We start from the raw sequence: 19,958 nt of genomic DNA on the forward strand, positions 1-19,958 counted from the left end.
CAAATTCGGGAACATTTTAATAAAGCTTGAACAGGATTGATTTTTTATGTTCAGAAAAGTGTTGTTGTATACAAAACAAAACAAAATGTTCACAGAAAAATGTTTACCTATTGAAAAAAAAAATGATGCTGTGCTATTTTTATTCTATGCATTTTGAAATTTAGTGTAAAAAGTTGTCAATAAATGGCATCTTTATGACAAAAACGGTGTCTTCATTTTACAGTACACAAAATTAATGCAGTAATCCATATTGCAGTAAATAATAAAATAATAAATGAAATATTTGTGGTGATGAAACAGTACTGTGATTATTACTGTAAAAAAAGAAATGAACTACAGAAACTTACTTGCTAATTGCTGCCAGCAAGTTACTGTACATTTCACAGTTTTCTGTTTACAGTGCAGCAACGAGTATTTCATGATCACAGCAGAGAGAGACGAGATTAAGAGTTACGAGAACACAGCTGAAGAGTTTGATCAAACTAAATACTGCAAACGTGGTTTCTCCACTGTATGGATCTTCATGTGTATCTTCAGGTGACTTTTAAAAGAGAAACTCTTTCCACACACGTGTGCGGTTTCTCTCCGGTGTGGATCCTCTCATGTGTTTTCAGATGTGCTGACTGACTAAATCTCTTGTCACAGTGTGAACACTTGAAAGGTTTTTCTCCCGTGTGGATCCTCTCATGTCTTTTCAGATGTTGTGACAGACTGAATCTCTTGTCACAGTGTGAACACTTGTAAGGTTTTTCTCCAGTGTGGATCCTCTCATGTCTTTTCAGATGTCCTGACTGATTGAATCTCTTGTCACAGTGTGAACACTTGTTAGGTTTTTCTCCAGTGTGAATTATCTGGTGCAGTTTTAAACAGTTCACTGAAATAAAAGTCTTCTCACACTCAAAGCACACATACTCTCTTACACCAGAATGAGTTTTCTGATGTCTTTGTAAAGATTTCAGCACTGAAAAACTCTTTCCACATACAGAACATGAATGTGGCTTCTCCTTTGTATGAACTGTCAGGTGTGTCTTCAGGTTTGATGCCAAAAGAAATGTTTTGCCACATTGATCACATGTGAACAGCTTCTCTCCGGTGTGGATCCTCATGTGAATCTCAAGACTTTGTTTGTATGGGAAACTCTTCCCACATTGATCACATGTAAATGGCTTTTCTCCAGTATGAACTCTCATGTGAATCTCAAGACTTTGTTTGTATGGGAAACTCTTCCCACATTGATCACATGTAAATGGCTTTTCTCCAGTGTGAATTCTCATGTGAATCTCCCGGTTTTGTTTGCATGTGAAACTCTTTCCACATTGATTACATGAGAACGACTTCTCTCCAGTGTGAACTCTCATGTGAATTTCAAGATTTTGTTTGCATGTGAAACTCTTTCCACATTGATCACATGAGAACGACTTCTCTCCAGTGTGAACTCTCATGTGACGCTCAAGATTTTGTTTGTTTGATAAACTTTTTCCACATTGATCACATGTGACCAGCTTCTCTCTGGTGTGGATCCTCATGTGAACATTAAGGGATGATGATCGCGTGAAACTCCTCCCACATTGATCACATGTGAACGGCTTCTCTCCAGTGTGAACTCTCATGTGAGTCTCATGATTATGTTTGTTTGTGAAACTCTTTCCACACTGAGAGCATGTTGTAGATTTCTTGGCTCTTCTTTTCTTTAAAAATGTGCTTTTAGTCTTTGAGTGACTCAAAGGTTTTTCTCCAGGTTTGACATGATGTTTCTCCTCCTTTACTTCACTCAGTTCTTCACTCTCCTCCTTCACTTCACTCAGTTCTCCACTCTCCTCCTTCACTTCACTCAGTTCTCCACTCTCCTCCTTCACTTCACTCAGTTCTCCACTCTCCTCCTTCACTTCACTCAGTTCTTCACTCTCCTCCTTCACTTCCATCAGGTCTGAAATGAAAGAAAAACGTTTGATTCCATTTTCAGCAAATCAAAAAATTAAAAAAGAGAAATATGAAGTGAAAGGCCATGAGCCCTGATGTAATCACTTTCCAAATTTTGAATTTTTGCCTTTTTGTAAATTAATTATATGTCTCTGAAACTTGAATGAGGTACATTGATATTCCAATTATTATTTTTAAAACATTATAGGCACACATTCTATTTCTCTGTAGTGAAAACTATAACAAGATAATATAACGTGATATTTGTTATATCTTTGTCTTTTATATAACACAATGATACACGGAGACGATTGCCGCGTTAACTCATTTCTGTTTACTGGGAACTCAGTCTTCTTTTACGTTCAACACAACATACAAGGGGGTGAACTAGAGCGCCCTCTGGTGCATAGACATATTAAGTGCATATATCACATATTCCTCCCCACATAGTAACATTGTTACATACACTTAATAAGAACATGAACAGTGTATCTTTTTCTATTTTTTTTTTTTACATATCTCTCTCTCTATATATATCTATATAGCATGCTTGACACAATTATACTCCTGTCTAATACAGTACTTATACACAGCAAAATCCCCAGTGTTAAATTAACACTGCTCAGAGTTTATATGAGTCCACACTCAGAGTGTTATAATTAACACTGAAACAGTGTTAAAGTTAATGAGATAATTAAGTGATTAATTGATTAATTGAGTGATGATTGAGCATTACTGAAGACATATGATGTTAATAAGCAGAATCACTGAAGGAGAAAATATTTTTTTTAAATGGTCACCATTATGGTGATGGGTGTTTAGTTTAGTTGGACTCTTGACCCTTACTTTATTAACTTTAGATTTTGTTTGGCTGCTGTAATTCGATTATAACAGCCAGATCAACAAAGAGAAAAGGTGTTATGATGGTGTTGGTTATGTTTTAATATAATCATTATTTCACAATCATTTAACCTGAATCACTGAACTCATATAGAGCCTAATTTTTGAATTATATATGCTTTATTAATTATAGCAGCACTGCCCTTGAAAAGCATAATATTTTTAACTTTTACAATGTAATCCAAATAATTTCCTAAAAGTTGTTCACATGCTTATAAAAAAATTTTTTTTTAGACACAGACATCAAGAATCAGCCTGTGCATCTCAACAATGGTGACAATAATAAAGCATGTTGCAGTGCATTCTGGGTACCACCAATCAAAACTCATTCATGGCTCCCATCATGCATTGCTGCATGAATAAATAATGAGCTTATGTTCAGAGTTGATCTGTTTGTCACCATTGTTGAGATTCATACAGATGTGGCCTTTAAAAATGCGCCTCTCAGAGAGAAGAATGCTGCGAGCACTTCCGAAATTCTGCGGGATCGTGCAGAAGGGGGATTAGATGTTGGACGCAGGAAATAATAAAACCTGTAGATGGCAGTCGAGTTTCATGTGGCCATACTGAGTTGACGAAGTATGACGAATACAATGTTTTCTTTTGCCAGTTACATAAACAGTCACATATTCTTCATAAAAATCTGACTCAAACGCGCATCATTTGTCTTATTTTTTTTTTCTGTGTACTTACAGTAGAAGAGACGTGATGTAGGCTATGATAACTGAGTCTTATAACACAATTTGCGAAGACCTTTGAAGAGACCGAGATCATTTGCGCATTATCATTATCTAATTTTACATTTAGTTCATTTTTGCATCTTAACGTTTTAAATAGTTTTAACATGGTTGTAATGCGCTTTTCTGCATTACTGTACAGTACTTTTTATATTATCATGTTTCCCTTATAGGCGTCGATTTCGGTGGGGACGGTGGGTATGCACCCACCAGATTTCGTCATGAGTCATTTTGTACCCACCACTTTTAACTTCAGTCCATAATAATTTGACTTTGGGTTCTATTGACCGTTTTCAGTAGTTATGAGGAGCTTAATTAATTTAACCTGAGATGTGCGTTATATCGCCTTTTGATCATTCTTTGTGTTGTCGATTTTTGACACAGTTTCATTATATGTTCATAATAATTTGATTCATAATTATGTCATTTTTTTCTAAAAGTAAAAAAAAACTAAAAGATTTTCTAAAAGCAATATTCTAAAGAGATACAAAGACAGTGTACGCCACCAGATTTCGTCATGAGTCATTTTGTACCCACTACTTTTAACTTCCGTTGACCGTTTTCAGTGGTTATGAGGAGCAATATGAGAGAAAATTTTTTTGTAATCATTGTCTGACACAACAAAAAAAATAAATATAAATATTCATTTTATTTTAATTTTCGTGTTCGCATTTATGAGGGGAAAAAACAACGTGTCAGTTTACGGTTATGGACGTGAGCGCTCTAAAAGCGGCACTAAAAGACTGCTTTAAAACTTTCACAGAGACCTCAAACAGAACAGCTGCCTTTCTTTAAATTGAATTTCGTTTTGTATTAATTATATCTTAATTTTAATCAGTGTTTCGTGAACCATTTGCCTGGATTTAAGAAGTAAATATAGCAGACAATCACGACATTGGAGGCCCCGGCGATATCTCATAAATGAACCGAAACTCAGCGTGTAATGAACATTCACATTTACAGTGTATTTAGACACATTTAGACGCATTCACAATCATTACTTTTACCGGTTCTTTGTGGCAAGCTTTATGCGTGCGGTCGTGCGCAGTGCGGCTATATTACGTAAACACTCAGGATCCATATAAGTAGGCTAATTAAATTAATATAAAGGGGCGATTTGTCCATGAATTACTTAAATGAACAACTAGCCTAGTATACTAGTCGACTAGAAGAAAAAAAAAAACCTTTTAGTCGAAAGCAGCCCTTATTCCACATATTTTCAAACCAGGCAACATGACATCTGTGTTGAGCGAGCGACCGGAATGAATAGCGGAGCGGAATATTCAGAAATGCGCTCTCCACTCACGAGCTCTGATCGGAACAAACCCGAACCTCACTGTCTGCTGAACTTGCAGAATCATCAAAATATAATATTTTCTAAAGAAGAATTTTAAAACTTTATTGGTGGTAGTTGAGAAGAATTCCTCTTTCCATATCTAAATCATTTCGAGTGCAATATAAATGTACATTACTGTTATTCTTATTATATAAGAATAATACGTATTTTTTACAACATTTTTAACATAATAGAGAATATAAGTTTAGCGTGTTGTGTGTATTTCCTAATTATAAGCTTTTGGTGAAATTGCAACAAAACTAAAAGAGTAAAAGTGCATAAAAACATAAAAACATGGCGTCGTCTCAAGAAATATCTGCGTACACACGAAACCACTGAAACCGATTTTAAAACGATGTAGCCTAGTAGGCTATACATACCAGACCAGGCACTGTAATTCTGCCACAGTATACTAAAAACGTAGAAGACTTAAAGCATGCGCATAAACCTTGCGCGCTATACAACAATAATATTAGGCACAGTAGCTTCTTTTTTTCTTTTCTTTTTTTATCAAGAACTTTGTTGAACAATATGAACAACCATAAATGGTCTGGTACCAAAATATGAGTCACGATATTCGATAGTTAACGGATGCATAAAGCTTGCCACAAAGAACTGGCAAAAGTAATCATGTGTCAAGTATAGCAAGGAGACATTTTAATTGTTTACTAATAATCTAGTGTTTTATGTGTCAGTCAAAGATGTTGACAATGCTGACTCGTCATCTTCGCAGATATTGTGAACGTGCCTATAGAGAGAAATGCACACTTACATAAGAGAGTTGTCTGTTTCTTTTCGTTTTGAATTGTTTTGTTTAAAAGTGGACATTTCAAGCTTTCTAGATACATTTCTGAGTTTCGATTCATTTCTGAGACGAGATCAGTTCACGAGCAATGCAAGTTATATCGCGCCGGTGCCTCCATTTCCTGATTAAATAGTCTTAAATGCGTCTTCGTGGACAGAAACCAATATAATCTTCCTGATTTAATCACGTAAAACATAAGTCTAAACACAAGCACCACTCTTCTGAATGATGGTAACCACAAACCTCCAAGAGTTTGTAAACCAATTGTTTGTAAAACATATTTAATACTTACAAATTAAAAAAAAAAAAAAAAAAAAAAAAAATTGTTTTGCAGTGTATAGGCTAAATAAAACGACATTAAGAAAGTTATTTCCAAAATGTAATTAATTGCACAGTCTTTGTTTTAGCTGCTTGTTTTAGCTGCTAACAATTGCACAGAGTCAAGGAAGTACAACCACCCACCCCCCAGGTCTGCCGATTCAACCCCCAATGCTAATCGATCTCCTCTCAGGGAATCAAAAGAAAACCGGTTTTTCCAGTTTTCACCAGCGTGTGGTTGGGGTTTTAATCCCTTGCAGTTCCTTTGTTTAAATGCTATAAGCAAATCTACATACGCTTTAAGTTATTTCAAATGAATGTTTATAGCTTAATTTGTTGATATCGCGTAACTTAATTTGACATATGTTGATATAACCAACTGACATTGTAGATTCCATTGCATGCCAGGAAGAGGCTTATGCTTTGTTTTAAGTAATGAGCATTTACTATAATATAGCCGCACTCAATCGCACGACCGCACGCATAAAGCTTGCCACAAAGAACCGGTAAAAGTAATGATTATGAATGCGTCTAAATGTGTCTAAATACACTGTAAATGTGAATGTTCATTACACGCTGAGTTTCGGTTCATTTATGAGATATCGCCGGGGCCTCCAATGTCGTGATTGTCTGCTATATTTACTTCTTAAATCTAGGCAATTGGTTCACGAAATATTGATTAAAATTAAGACATAATTAATACAAAACGAAATTCAATTTAAAGAAAGGCAGCTGTTCTGTTTGAGGTCTCTGTGAAAGTTTTAAAGCAGTCTTTTTGTGCCGCTTTTAGAGCGCTCACGTCCATAACCGTAAACTGACACGTTGTTTTTTCCCTCATAAATGCGAACACGAAAACTAAAATAAAATGAATATTATATATATATATATTTTTTTTTTGTGTCAGACAATGATTACAAAATGTTTCTCTCATATTGCTCCTCATAACCAAAACGGTCAACGGAAGTTAAAAGTAGTGGGTACAAAATGACTCATGACGAAATCTGGTGGGTACACGTACACTGTCTTTGTATCTCTTTAGAATATTGCTTTTAGAAAAACTTTTATTTTTTTTACTTTTAGAAAAAAATGACAATTATGAATCAAATTATTATGAACAAGTAATGAAACTGTGTCAAAATTCGACAACACAAAGAATGATCCAAAAGCGATATAACGCACATCTCAGGTTAAATTAATTATAAAAAACAGGGAACATTTTGTAAAAGCAAAACTGAACAAAATGCATAATTAAAATAATTGTATTAGGCTATGTGTTACCGAATATTTAATACCACTTCCCCATAATGTTGTAATTATTTTTTTAAAACAACATCTGTCAAACTGTCAATCAGATACCTCTTATCTGGTCATTTTTATTTTATTTTAGAAGTCATAACTGTTGATCACCCTTTATATGGATTTTGTGAATATGAATATTTAGAATATTTACAAACTGTCGGCAAGACCTCAAGCCAACCCCGGACATTCTGAGACTAACGTGGAAAAATCTTTATGCTTAATGCATTAAGACAGTTTAATTAAAATATTTATTAATAATTTAATGGCAAATCAGATGCGCCCAACGTATGCTACGCGTTGTGCTGCGACATTACCTCACAAGAAATATCTGCCCAAGAACAATCACACAAGAAATATCTGCACGAATTAAGAATCTGGGTAAGTCGCATTATTTAAGCCTTGCATTATGTTAGGATGATTTTGTGTATATATATAAAAAAATATTGCTGGGTTTTTACAGGCAGAGCCACGTGCATTATGCTCACACTAAATTCTCTGTTGCGCTTAGTATAAATGCGCATTGCATGCACAATCATCTTAATAGTTGTACAAAAAAGTTATGCGCTGGCAAGAACGTCACTTTGCTGTTTTAATAAAAGCAATGTTAAATATTCTGCATGCACTCATCTCCTGGAAACCACAGCAATGACAAAGCATATAAAAATTCGTAAACGTTGTCCAATACCCCTTCTTGTCTTAATGAACCTTTTGCATTTACAAATATTTTCAAATGTCTGTATAATACAGTAGCCTACTGTAAATATTTGTGTCTATTACTATTTATAATTTATATTTTATTGTGGATGTTTTCTCACAATCATGACATAATGTGAAGTAAAATAAAAAATCTAATGTAAAGTTGTTTTTTATGCGCCACCTGGTGGATATTCTGTGAAGCGAAACACATTGAGGGATTTTTTTAAGTAGGCCCCCCCGAAGCACTTGCAGAATTCTGCGAGACTCTACGAGACGAATTGCCGAATGCCGCGGGAGAAAACGCGCGTTTTTAAAGGCCAGATCTGTACGCTAATTCCTGATGTCTGTGTGTGCCTGAAAAGAACACTTTTTAAGATTTTTTTTTTTTTTCGTAATTGATTTGATTATTTGGTTTTCATTGAAAAGGCTAAAAATGGCATGCTCGACAAGGACAGTGCTGCTATAATCCATTAGGGAAACTTAACTCAGAAATTTTACTCTCAATGAGTTCAGTGATTCAGGCCAACTACTGATTATGTTAAAACATAACCAACACCATCAGATCACCTTTTCTCTTTGCTCATCTGGCTGTTATAACTGATTTACAGCAGCCAAACTAAATCTAAAGTTAATAAAGTAAGAGTCAAGAGTCCAACTAAACTAAACCCCCATCACCATAATGGTGACCATTTAAAAAAAAATTTTTCTCCTTCAGTGATTCTGCTTATTAACATCATATGTCTTCAATAATGCTCAATCATCACTCAATTAATCAATTAATCACTTAATTATCTCATTAACTTTAACACTGCTTCAGTGTTAATTATAACACTCTGAGTGTGGACTCATATAAACTCTGAGCAGTGTTAATTTAACACTGGGGATTTTGCTGTGTAGTAATGCCAAAAATATAGAACATCTGTGATTAAAAACTATAATCATTCGGTGAACTGTGTTGTGCTTATTCTTTTAAACTAGCCTTAGTGCCATGACTGTCAAAATGTATACAAAAGAATCAACTTATACCACCAAGGTAAACCTTGAGGGCTAAACCGTATTGGGGGCTTAATGGCACGTTCCGGGTATCTCTTAGACTCTTTGTGTGGAGTGCGTAACACCTCCCCTGTTTCACTTGGGAATGAATCCACAGGTTGTGCTGACCCAGTCCGGATTGGATCGAGACTAGGCGGTGATGTTTCTTCTGACCTGGAATATTCACAAAGATCTGTCAGATTCCCCTCAGGAACCTCAATGACCTCTGGTCCAATCTCATATCCATTGTTACAGTTAGTTAGACGTGCCAACATCTGATCAACGTGACATCTCCAGTGAACTGAAAGTCCCACATCGACAGTGTATGATACAGGGCCTGTCTTTGCTTAAACAACACCAGGCGTCCACTTCTTTCCCCTCCGATAATCACGAACCAATACTTTGTCACCCACAGAAAATGTTCTGTCTTTAGCACGCACTTGACTTTGCTGGCACAGTTTGATTTGTGCTTTTTCCACCACAGAAGCAACATTAGGCTTTAACATATCCAAGCGAGATGGCAACCTGCGGTGAAACAACATGGCAGGTGATTCCTTTGTGGTGGCTCGCTTTCTTGGTAGACGTAGTTGACTCCATTACACACACCTCTGGCCACTTGGAGTGAGCATTCACCACTACCAAGTACATGTGTCCTTCAAATGGACCTGCAAAGTCCACATGTATCCGTTGCCAAGGTGATTCTGGCCACTTCCAAGGGTGTAATGGTGATGGACCAGGAGCTTTCTGCGTCTGCTGGCATGAGTGACAGGTTTTTGACAATTATTCAATTTGAGCATCAATACCAGGCCACCAGACATAGCTACGAGCAACTGCCTTCATCCTTACACTGTCAGAAATAGGGGTACAGCAGGAGTCCATTTCTGTCCCCCAAGGTACATATATGTACCTTTTTGAGGGTCAAAAAGGTACATATATGTCCCCAAGCATTAAAAGGTACAAATATATACCGTTTCTTTTAAAGGTTACGGTACAATATCAAAAGACAGCCTCTGCTAAGTTTTTTTTTTTTTTTTTTTTTTTAAGGTTTTAATGATACCTTAATCATTTAAGGTATATTTTAACTTATCACTATATTTGAGTAGCCTTGAAATAAAGGAAATAAAAATTTTGTAAGTCAATTTATTGATATTAAATACTGATAAATATTAAACAGCAAAAACTCCAGTGTTAAATGAACTCTCTGGGAGTTTATTTGGCTCCAGACACAAGAGTGTTAAAATGTTAAAATATGAATGTTAAATTAACAATCAAGATTGTTAAAGTTAATGATCTAATTAAGTGATTAATTGAGTGATGATTGACCATTATTGAAGACACCTGATGTTAACAAGCAGAATCACTGAAGGAGAAAATATCATTTTTTAAGACACCGTTATAGTGATCAGTGTTTGCTTGAGTTGGGCTCTTGACCCTTAAACTGTTAACATTAGATTTTGCTTGGTTGTTGTATCTGAGTTATAACTCTCAGATGAACAAAGAGAAAAGTTGATCAGGTGGTGTTGGTTATGTTTGACATAATCATAAATTGCCAGAATCACTGAACTCATTTAGAGTCTAATCTCAGACTTAATGTTTATTGTTGATCACAGCATCACTGTGATTCTACAGCATAAGATCCAGAAGTTTTGAAATAATCTAAAGGATTTCTTAAAAGTTGTTCTGATAAAACAAATCTTTCTTTTAGGCACACACAGACATCAATAATCAGTGTATGAATCTCAACAATGGTGACAAAAAGAATATTCAATTAGGGAAAGGAAATTACATTCAATTCAGATCATAATTTATTCATACCGCAATGCATGATGGGAGCCATGAATGAGTTTTGATTGGTGGCAGCCACTGCAACATGCTTTATTATTGTCACCATTGTTGAGATTCACAGGCTGATTATTGATGTCAGTGTGTCTCCATAAAGGATTTTTCAAAGTCTTTAGATCAGAACAACTTTTACGAATATTTAGATTATATTGAAAATGCTGAAAATCTTTTGCTGTAGAATCACAGTGATGCCGTAATCAACAATAAACATTTAAGTCTGATATTAGACTTTATGGCCCGGTTTCACAGACAGGGCTTAGACTAAGCCAGGATTAGACCATAGATCAATTAGGACATTTAAGTAATTTTTATAAACATGCTTAGAAAAAAAACATTACCGATGTGCATCTTAAAACTAAAAAGGCACTGATATATTTTTAAGATCAGTCAGTGCAAGTTTATTTCAGTGGAAACAGCTCAGACTTACATTTTAGTCTAGGACTAGTCTTAAGCCCTGTCTGTGAAACCAGGGGTAAATGAGTTCAGTGATTCAGGTCAAATTATGATGATGTCAAAACATAACCAGCACCACCTGATCAACTTTTCTCTTTGTTCATCTGGCAGTTATAACTCAGATACAACAGCCAAACAAAATCTAAAGTTAATGATTTAAGGGTCAAGAGCCCAACGAAAGCAAACACTGATCACCATAGCGGTGTCTTACAAAAATATATTTTCTTCTTCAGTGATTCTGCTTGTTAACATCAGGTGTCTTGAATAATGCTCAATCATCACTCAATGAATCACTTAATTATATCATTAACTTTAACACTCTTGAGTCTGGAGTCATATAAACTCCCAGGAGAGTTCAATTAACACTGGAGTGTTTGCTGTTGGACCTCAAGGTATGTATCTCCTTGATCATATGTAACTTTTTGAGGATCAAAAAGCATTAAAAGTTACATATATGTACCGTTTCCTTTAAAGGTTAAGGTACAATATTGTACCCTTGAGGGTACAGCCCCAGTGACAAGCCATTGTACCCCTAAAGGTACAATTATGTACTTTATTTTCTGAGAGTGTATGTAGAGCCAGCCCTGATTGGCTGCTTGAATCTCAATTTAAAAGAACGTCCAGTTCGCGGTCTTTCTTTCTTTTGGCCATCGGTGGAGAAGAAGTCATAGCACGGTTACTCATGGTACTTACAGGGCTTTCAACCGAGGAGGTCCTTCAGAAAATATCAGAAGCAGGCATAGAAGTAACCGGCGTCGAGATGAAAGGACATGAAATGGACTTTCAGGCAAATGACACTTACTCAGATGATAATAATTTATGTCACAGCTAGACATTAAGTTTAAAATGAAATGTTGGAAAATGTGAAAATGAAAAGTATTTAATAATTTTTTATTTTACTTCTGCGTGTGTGTAATATATATCTCATTATAGTCAACGATTGTACCCTGTCAAAGCCAATTTTGTACCATTTTTGAAGGGTCCATTTTTGTACTGTTAAATAAAGGTACAAAATTGTCACCACAGGTACAAGACTGGTCTCTTAAGGTACAAATCACAAGGGTACAAATATGTACCCTATGCCAAGGGTACAATATTGTACCCTTGAGGGTACAGCCCCAGTGACAAGCCATTGTACCCCTAAAGGTACAATTATGTACTTTATTTTCTGAGAGTGTACGACACCCGGATGTCCAGTGTGCAGCTCTGCCAGTACCCTGGATCTCAGCTTAGGAGGGATGACCACTCTCCAACCCCCACGCAACCCTGTTGCGTAGTCAACTCATCTTTCCTGTTCACGTACGGGGTGAGCACATAATTTGAATCTGTGACTTGTGAAAAACGTCTTGTTGCCACCATCTCCATTACTTGTGACATAGTGGAGTCAGACCTTGTTTCTTTACAAACATCTGAACACAGCACTGGCAAATAATCAAGATGCTTTACTTGAAGCAACTCCACTGTGTCCTGCTTCACTTGAGGTGTGGTTGGCAGAGGTAGACGTGATAACCCATCCGCATTACAGCGGTGTGCATCGACTCTATACTGGATATCGTAATCATAAGCTGCCAACAGCAAAGCCCAGCGCTGCATACGAGCCGCAGCCATGGATGGAATAGCTTTTGTTGGACTGAAAATTGTTGTCAGTGGACGGTGGTCCGTAAGCAATGTAAACTTCCGCCCGTAAAGATATTGGTAGACTTTTCGTGCTCAACGTTCTCGAGGCAAAGGCTATTGTTTTTTCCAGCCCGTCTGGTAGGATGTGTGAGATGACGGCGCCCACACCGTATGGCGATGCATCACAGGCCAGTCTGATTGGTAACTGTGGATTATAATGTGTCAATACGCTCTGCGATAGCAACAATTTTTTTACCTTGTCGAACGCATCCTCACACTCAAGAGACCACAGCCACTGCTTTCCTTTACACAGAAGAGCATTGAGGGGTGCTAATACTGATGCAAGATTAGGCATAAATCGACTGTAATAGTTTATAAATCCATGAATCATCCATGATTGCCCTGACCTTTTCTGGTGACTTATGAAGACCCTGAGCATCTATGATGTGCCCCAAATACTCCAGGGAATCTTTAGAGAATTCCATTTCTCACGTTGGACACATAGCCCAAACTAATCCAGACGACTGAGGACTGCGTCTACATTTTTGAGATGCTGCTCGTCATCTGACCCAGTCACTAATATATCGTCTAGATAGCAATGAACACTGGGAAGGCCTTGTAAGATCTGATCCATCGCCCTTTGAAAAATTGCAGGAGCTGAAGCAATACCAAATGGTAAACGACTGTAACAGAACAGCCCCTTTGACGTGGTGATAGTGAGACATTTGCGTGAGCTTTCTGCCAAGGGCACTTGTAAGTAAGCATTTGAGAGGTCCAGTTTGGTGAAGCGTTGGCCCCCTGCCAAAGATGAGAATAAGTCCTCTATTCGTGGAATCGGGTAACGTTCAACACAAAGGGCCGGATTCACTGTTACCTTAAAATCTCCACAAATCCTCACATCCCCATTCCTTTTAACAACTGGTACAATAGGGGTAGCCCATTCACGGCATGTCACAGGGGAGATGACCCCCAGCTCCAATAGGCAATTTATTTCTGCCTCCACTTTCGGCTTCAGTGCATAGGGGACATTGCGTGCTTGACAAAATCGTGGCTGAAACTGGTTTGAGTGACACTGTAGCCTCAATACCTTTTAGCAAGCCCAGTCCTTTCCTGAAGACATTTTTGTGCTTTGCTAGCACCGTTTCCATTGACCCTTTACTCACACTCTTAATTTCATGCCAGTTCGGCTTAATTTTCTTGAGCCACTCTCTCCCGAATAGTGGTGGGGCATCTCCTTCCACGCCATAGAGTGGTAATTTTGCCTTCTGTTTGTTCATTGTCACTTTGACTACGATGACCCCTACTGGAGACACCGCCTCACCTGTATAGGTTTTCAGAATCACATCTGTTGTGCCCAAAGGTTTATGGGCTAGTAGTCGTACGTTGTAAAGTTCTCTTGAAATCAAAGAAACTGCAGCTCCAGTGTCTAATTCCATTTCCAAGATTTCTCCCTCTGCATTTGGCTTTAGACAGAGTCTTTAGACAAATTCCTTCTTTCTAGACATCACATGCAGTGCCAGTTCCGTATCAGTAGTGTCATCACTCGACGAGTCTTTCACATTCATCTGATGCAATCTCTTTTTCTGTTGGGCACTTTTCATCCTCACTGACTTTAACTTTTTATATTCAGTCATGTGTTTTGCTTTAATTCTACAAACTCTGGAAATGTGGCCTTTTTACCACAGTTGTGGCACTGCTGCTCTTTGAAATAACAATCTTTCTCATTGTGGTTCGTTCTTCCATAACGGTAGCACTTGCTGACCCCATGCTCTTGCAAGGACAGTGCATTCACTTTCAAAGAGCCACTTAACTGTTGAGATTCCCTCGTGGCCGTTTCCATAGACACTGCAATCTCCACCGCCTTTTGAAATGTGAGAGCTGCTTCCGTCAGTAGCCGTTTCTGTATAGACTCCGTTTTCAGCCCGCACACAAAGCGATCTCTTAATGCATCTTGCAAATGTGTCCCAAATTCGCAGTGTTCACTCATCTTTTTCAAAACTGCGACATACTGTGCTACTGTTTCTGTCTCCTGTTGACTGCGGTTATGACACCTAAATCTTTCTGCAATCACGATCGGTTTCGGCGAGAAATATTATTTCAAAACACACACAATGTCTTCATATGACTTCACACCCGGTTTATCCGGAGCAATTAAACTTCGCAGCAGTCCGTATGTAGATGCACCCATTACACTCAGTAACACCGCGACTTGTTTCTCATCTGCAATGTCATTTGCAGCAACAAATTGTTCAAACCTTTCTATATAGGTAGCCCACTGTTCGGCTGACTCATCAAAGGCATCCATATGACCGATAAACACAGCCATTTCGTCGGGTGTTGTTCTACGAGTCCACTACATTCATCAGATCTGCAGTATTCAGTACACAGCAAAATCCCCAGTGTTAAATTAACACTGCTCAGAGTTTATATGAGTCCACACTCAGAGTGTTATAATTAACACTGAAGCAGTGTTAAAGTTAATGAGATAATTAAGTGATTAATTGATTAATTGAGTGATGATTGAGCATTATTGAAGACATATGATGTTAATAAGCAGAATCACTGAAGGAGAAAATTATTTTTTTAAATGGTCACCATTATGGTGATGGGGGTTTAGTTTAGTTGGACTCTTGACCCTTACTTTATTAACTTTAGATTTAGTTTGGCTGCTGTAATTCAGTTATAACAGCCAGATGAGCAAAGAGAAAAGGTGATCTGATGGTGTTGGTTATGTTTTAACATAATCAGTAGTTGGCCTGAATCACTGAACTCATTGAGAGTAAAATTTCTGAGTTAAGTTTCCCTAATGGATTATAGCAGCACTGTCCTTGTCGAGCATGCCATTTTTAGCCTTTTCAATGAAAACCAAATGATCAAATCAATTACGAAAAAAAAAAAAAAATCTTAAAAAGTGTTCTTTTCAGGCACACACAGACATCAGGAATTAGCGTATGAATCTCAACAATGGTGACAAACAGATCAACTCTGAACATAAGCTCATTATTTATTCATGCAGCAATGCATGATGGGAGCCATGAATGAGTTTTGATTGGTGGTACCCAGAATGCACTGCAACATGCTTTATTATTGTCACCATTGTTGAGATGCACAGGCTGATTCATGATGCCTGTGTCTAAAAAAAATAATAAAAAAATAAAATGAAAAAAAAAGCATGTGAACAACTTTTAGGAAATTATTTGGATTACATTGTAAAAGTTAAAAATATTATGCTTTTCAAGGACAGTGCTGCTATAATTAATAACGTATATATAATTAAAAAATTAGGCTCTATATGAGTTCAGTGATTCAGGTTAAATGATTGTGAAATAATGATTATATTAAAAAATAACCAACACCATCATAACACCTTTTCTCTTTGTTGATCTGGCTGTTATAATCAAATTACAGCAGCCAAACAAAATCTAAAGTTAATAAAGTAAGGGTCAAGAGTCCAACTAAACTAAACACCCATCACCATAATGGTGACCATTTAAAAAAAATCATTTTCTCCTTCAGTGATTCTGCTTATTAACATCATATGTCTTCAATAATTCCCAATCATCACTCAATTAATCAATTAATCACTTAATTATCTCATTAACTTTAACACTGCTTCAGTGTTAATTATAACACTCTGAGTGTGGACTCATATAAACTCTGAGCAGTGTTAATTTAACACTGGGGATTTTGCTGTGTAGCCAGCTCTCCCCGTCGCACTAAACATGGGTTCAACAAAGATTATCCTCGTCGCCAATATGTTATATCTTTGTCTTTTATATAACACAATGATACGCAGAGACGATTGCGGTGTTAACTAATTTCTGTTTACTGGGAACTCAGTCTTCTTTTACGTTCAACACAACATACAAGGGGGTGAACTAGAGCGCCCTCTAGTGCACAGACATATTAAGTGCATAAATCACAATATTATCATTAAAATATACAATACTGCCATATTTTGACACCAACTTTTACACTGATATTTAATTTGTTACTAAACATTTTAACTTATTAAGGGCCGGCCACGCTAGACTTCTCCTTCCATTGAGTTCCCACAGCAAAAAAATGCTGTAAAATTTACAGAAACTTACTGGCAATTTTGGTAGCCAGTAAACCTGTAAATTTACAAGAGTACCGTAAACCATAAACTACAATCATACTGTAAAACCAGCAAACCAAGAGCAGCTGTGAATTTACAGTTATTTACTGTAATCTTGTTACATACTGTAAGTATGTTAATAATACCATGCACTGAATTAAAACCTGAGTTAACTCATTTCATTTGAGGAAACTGATTATCTAAAAATTGGTTAATTGCCATTAAATATTTATACTGAGAAACTTGCTTAAAGTCTAGACTGGCCGCGGCTTTAACTTGTTCTAATTTAACAATTTTAGGATTATCTGTGTCCTACATGTTTCTCTCATCCCTGTTACTTCTGACATGATTTTCCTCCTTTCAAAAACCGTAGCCAAGCGACATCTAGTGTATATATCTATACCCGCCCGCGCCCTCAGATCATTTGGACACAGCTGTGTTCAAGAGATAACAACGATATAAATACGGTTCGTTTTCTCACACAAACCGCTCGTTTCATGTCTTAGGCCATCAATGTGTACTTACGATGGGGAATTGTTTAATTTGGACGATGGGGAATTGTTTTAATTTGGACTTTGTGCATGCTCTTTGAGACAGTGACCATAGACCTGCATTATATGACTGACAGACAAGAACGGTTTGACCTAAAAATATCAAAATTGAAACTACTGCGGAAAAAAAGACACCTACATCTTGGATGCCCTACAGGTAAGCTAAAACATACCAAAATTTAATTTCAAAGTGAACTATCCCTTTAATCAGAGTTTGCTCAAGTTATGATTACAACCATGTCAGCCATTCTGGAAAGTTCATAATACTTGACAGTTTGGTGTTAACTGTTTATTGCTAAAATAATTATAATAATAATATTGAAAAATGTCTAACATATTGGCAACATTGTTGCAAAAAATTGTTGAACCATATATAAATATAACAAAAAAGTGCTAAAATAATATTTATGACTTTTACTGACCATTTGTTGAAAACAAACAAGAACATTTTGTACCATTTCATAGTTTAACTGTTTGTCTAAATGTGAAGAAGTGCTTGAATGTTTCTAACATGAATGTTCTTCAGCATCATGAATGAATGAAGAATAAACACCAACCTCTTTGTTCTTCAGTATCTTCAGTGTGTTTTATTCTGCAGGGTTCTGGATCACTCATGTTCTCACTTTCCTCTTTAATAAACTCAGTCTTTACAGATATCAGCTCTTCCTGATGCATTGCTGCTCGTCTTCACTTGAAGCTGATGGGAATATTCTAGCATTTATTGGTGAATCTATGTGGGAGGAGCTTCACTGATGATGTGATTGTTGTGGGAGGAGCTTCACTGATGATGAATTGCAGTGGGAGGAGCTTCACTGATGATGTGACTGCTGTGGGAGAAGCTGATCTAAAAAAATCAAAAATATATCAGTTACTGAGTTTGTTTTTGTACTAAATATCACATCTAAGAATTTATGCCTGTTTGTCTGTCTATAGTGAAGTAACTGATGCTAATTCACATGCCATTCAGAGTCTGCACATCTGCAGTGCGAAGATGGATTTTGTTGAAACTGATTTTATTTTAGGTACTAGTAACAGGCCTATAGTAGTGCCTTATTAACTGAATTGATCAGTTAAAATTAAGAACTTATAGGCTACATGAAAGTGCATATAGCCTACTATTTGATAAGGTTTTAAGAAAGCTCCAGGAAATCAATTTATAGCGGAAATATCACCTCTTTATGGAAAACTTTCTGTTGCTGTCAACATTGGCTTTGGAAGATACATTACAAATGCAGTTTGCTTTTGTGTACGGATCTACAATGCATGGCATAAAATGTGGTTAATAGTGGATAATTTGACGTGTTTTCGTGTCAAAGTGCCTGTTATCAGCGGATTCTGTTCATGTGTGCCCAGACATTTGAGAAATCCCGACCAGCTGATGTTTTACGGCCATGTCCAGAATAAAGAGTAGGCCTATGTATGGTAAACCTATACAGTTAGGGTGATATTAAAGGACATAAACCATGATATAAGATTTTGGCCATATTGCCCATCTCTAAGTCATTTGTTTCCTGCGTGACCTGTAAAGTCACGTCCACAAACCTCTTGCGTATTGTTTGGTCACACCATAAGGTGTCACTGTGGCCTCAAAGCTTCAGCACTGCCACTCTGAGCTCGATTTGTTATGTCTGAGGTAAAACACCCCCCCCCCCCCCATTAGCATACAGAGCAATAAATGAATAAATAAATAAATGTATAATTAAATAAATGTAGATATAAATACATATATACATAAATAAATGTGAAAATAAATAAATGCATAAATAAATAAATGAAAAAATAAATAAATGTGGAAAAATCTATAATTATACATATATAGGGAAATAAAAGTATAAATAGTCTTTTTTCTTTTTTTTACATTTCTTTGCCTATTTATTTATGTATTTATTCATTTTTAATTTCTACAGGTTTGGTCTTCCATATTTTTTCTCCTTCAACTGCTTTTTGATCCTATTATTGGTTCAAAATAGCACTGTAAGCCTTCAAGACTTACAAAATATAGAGTGTTTTCAGCATCTCTGTTAAAGGGTTGATTAGCTTTTTTCGAAGGATTGATTGTGTTTATGAGGTGCAGTCTAACATGTTCATGCTTCGTTAAAAAAAAAACAAAAAAAAACGCATTATTTTTCATATAATTTACCTTTATTCTACACCGATGTGTCCCTTCTGTAACTGTCTTCTCTTTTTTTAAATTATTATTTTTTTTTTTTTCGAAGAACTATAACATACAACATGTTCTGTAACTGCCTTAGCGTAAACCGGTCTGATGATTTCCTGGTTATAAGAAGCCTCTCCCTCAGAAATACACGATGGGCTCTGATTGGTCAGCTTGGCCCAGTGTGTGTGATTCGCT

At 36.5% G+C, this 19,958-nt stretch overlaps 1 protein-coding gene across 1 annotated transcript; it reads right to left on the reverse strand.

Annotated features, from left to right (window-relative positions):
* On the reverse strand, window positions 1-19,897 carry LOC307157583 (uncharacterized protein). Its single transcript, XM_079869518.1, has 3 exons — window positions 19,746-19,897; window positions 18,163-18,449; window positions 1-1,927 (listed from the first exon to the last, which is right to left on the reverse strand). The coding sequence occupies exons 2-3, from the start codon at window positions 18,278-18,280 to the stop codon at window positions 534-536; spliced, it is 1,512 nt and encodes a 503-aa protein (XP_079725644.1). The 5' UTR covers window positions 18,281-18,449; window positions 19,746-19,897; the 3' UTR covers window positions 1-533.
* Window positions 19,898-19,958: the final 61 nt, after the last annotated feature.

Source organism: Squalius cephalus (genome assembly GCF_949319135.1).
Source record: "Squalius cephalus genome assembly, chromosome: 1".
Lineage (NCBI taxonomy): Eukaryota > Metazoa > Chordata > Actinopteri > Cypriniformes > Leuciscidae > Squalius > Squalius cephalus.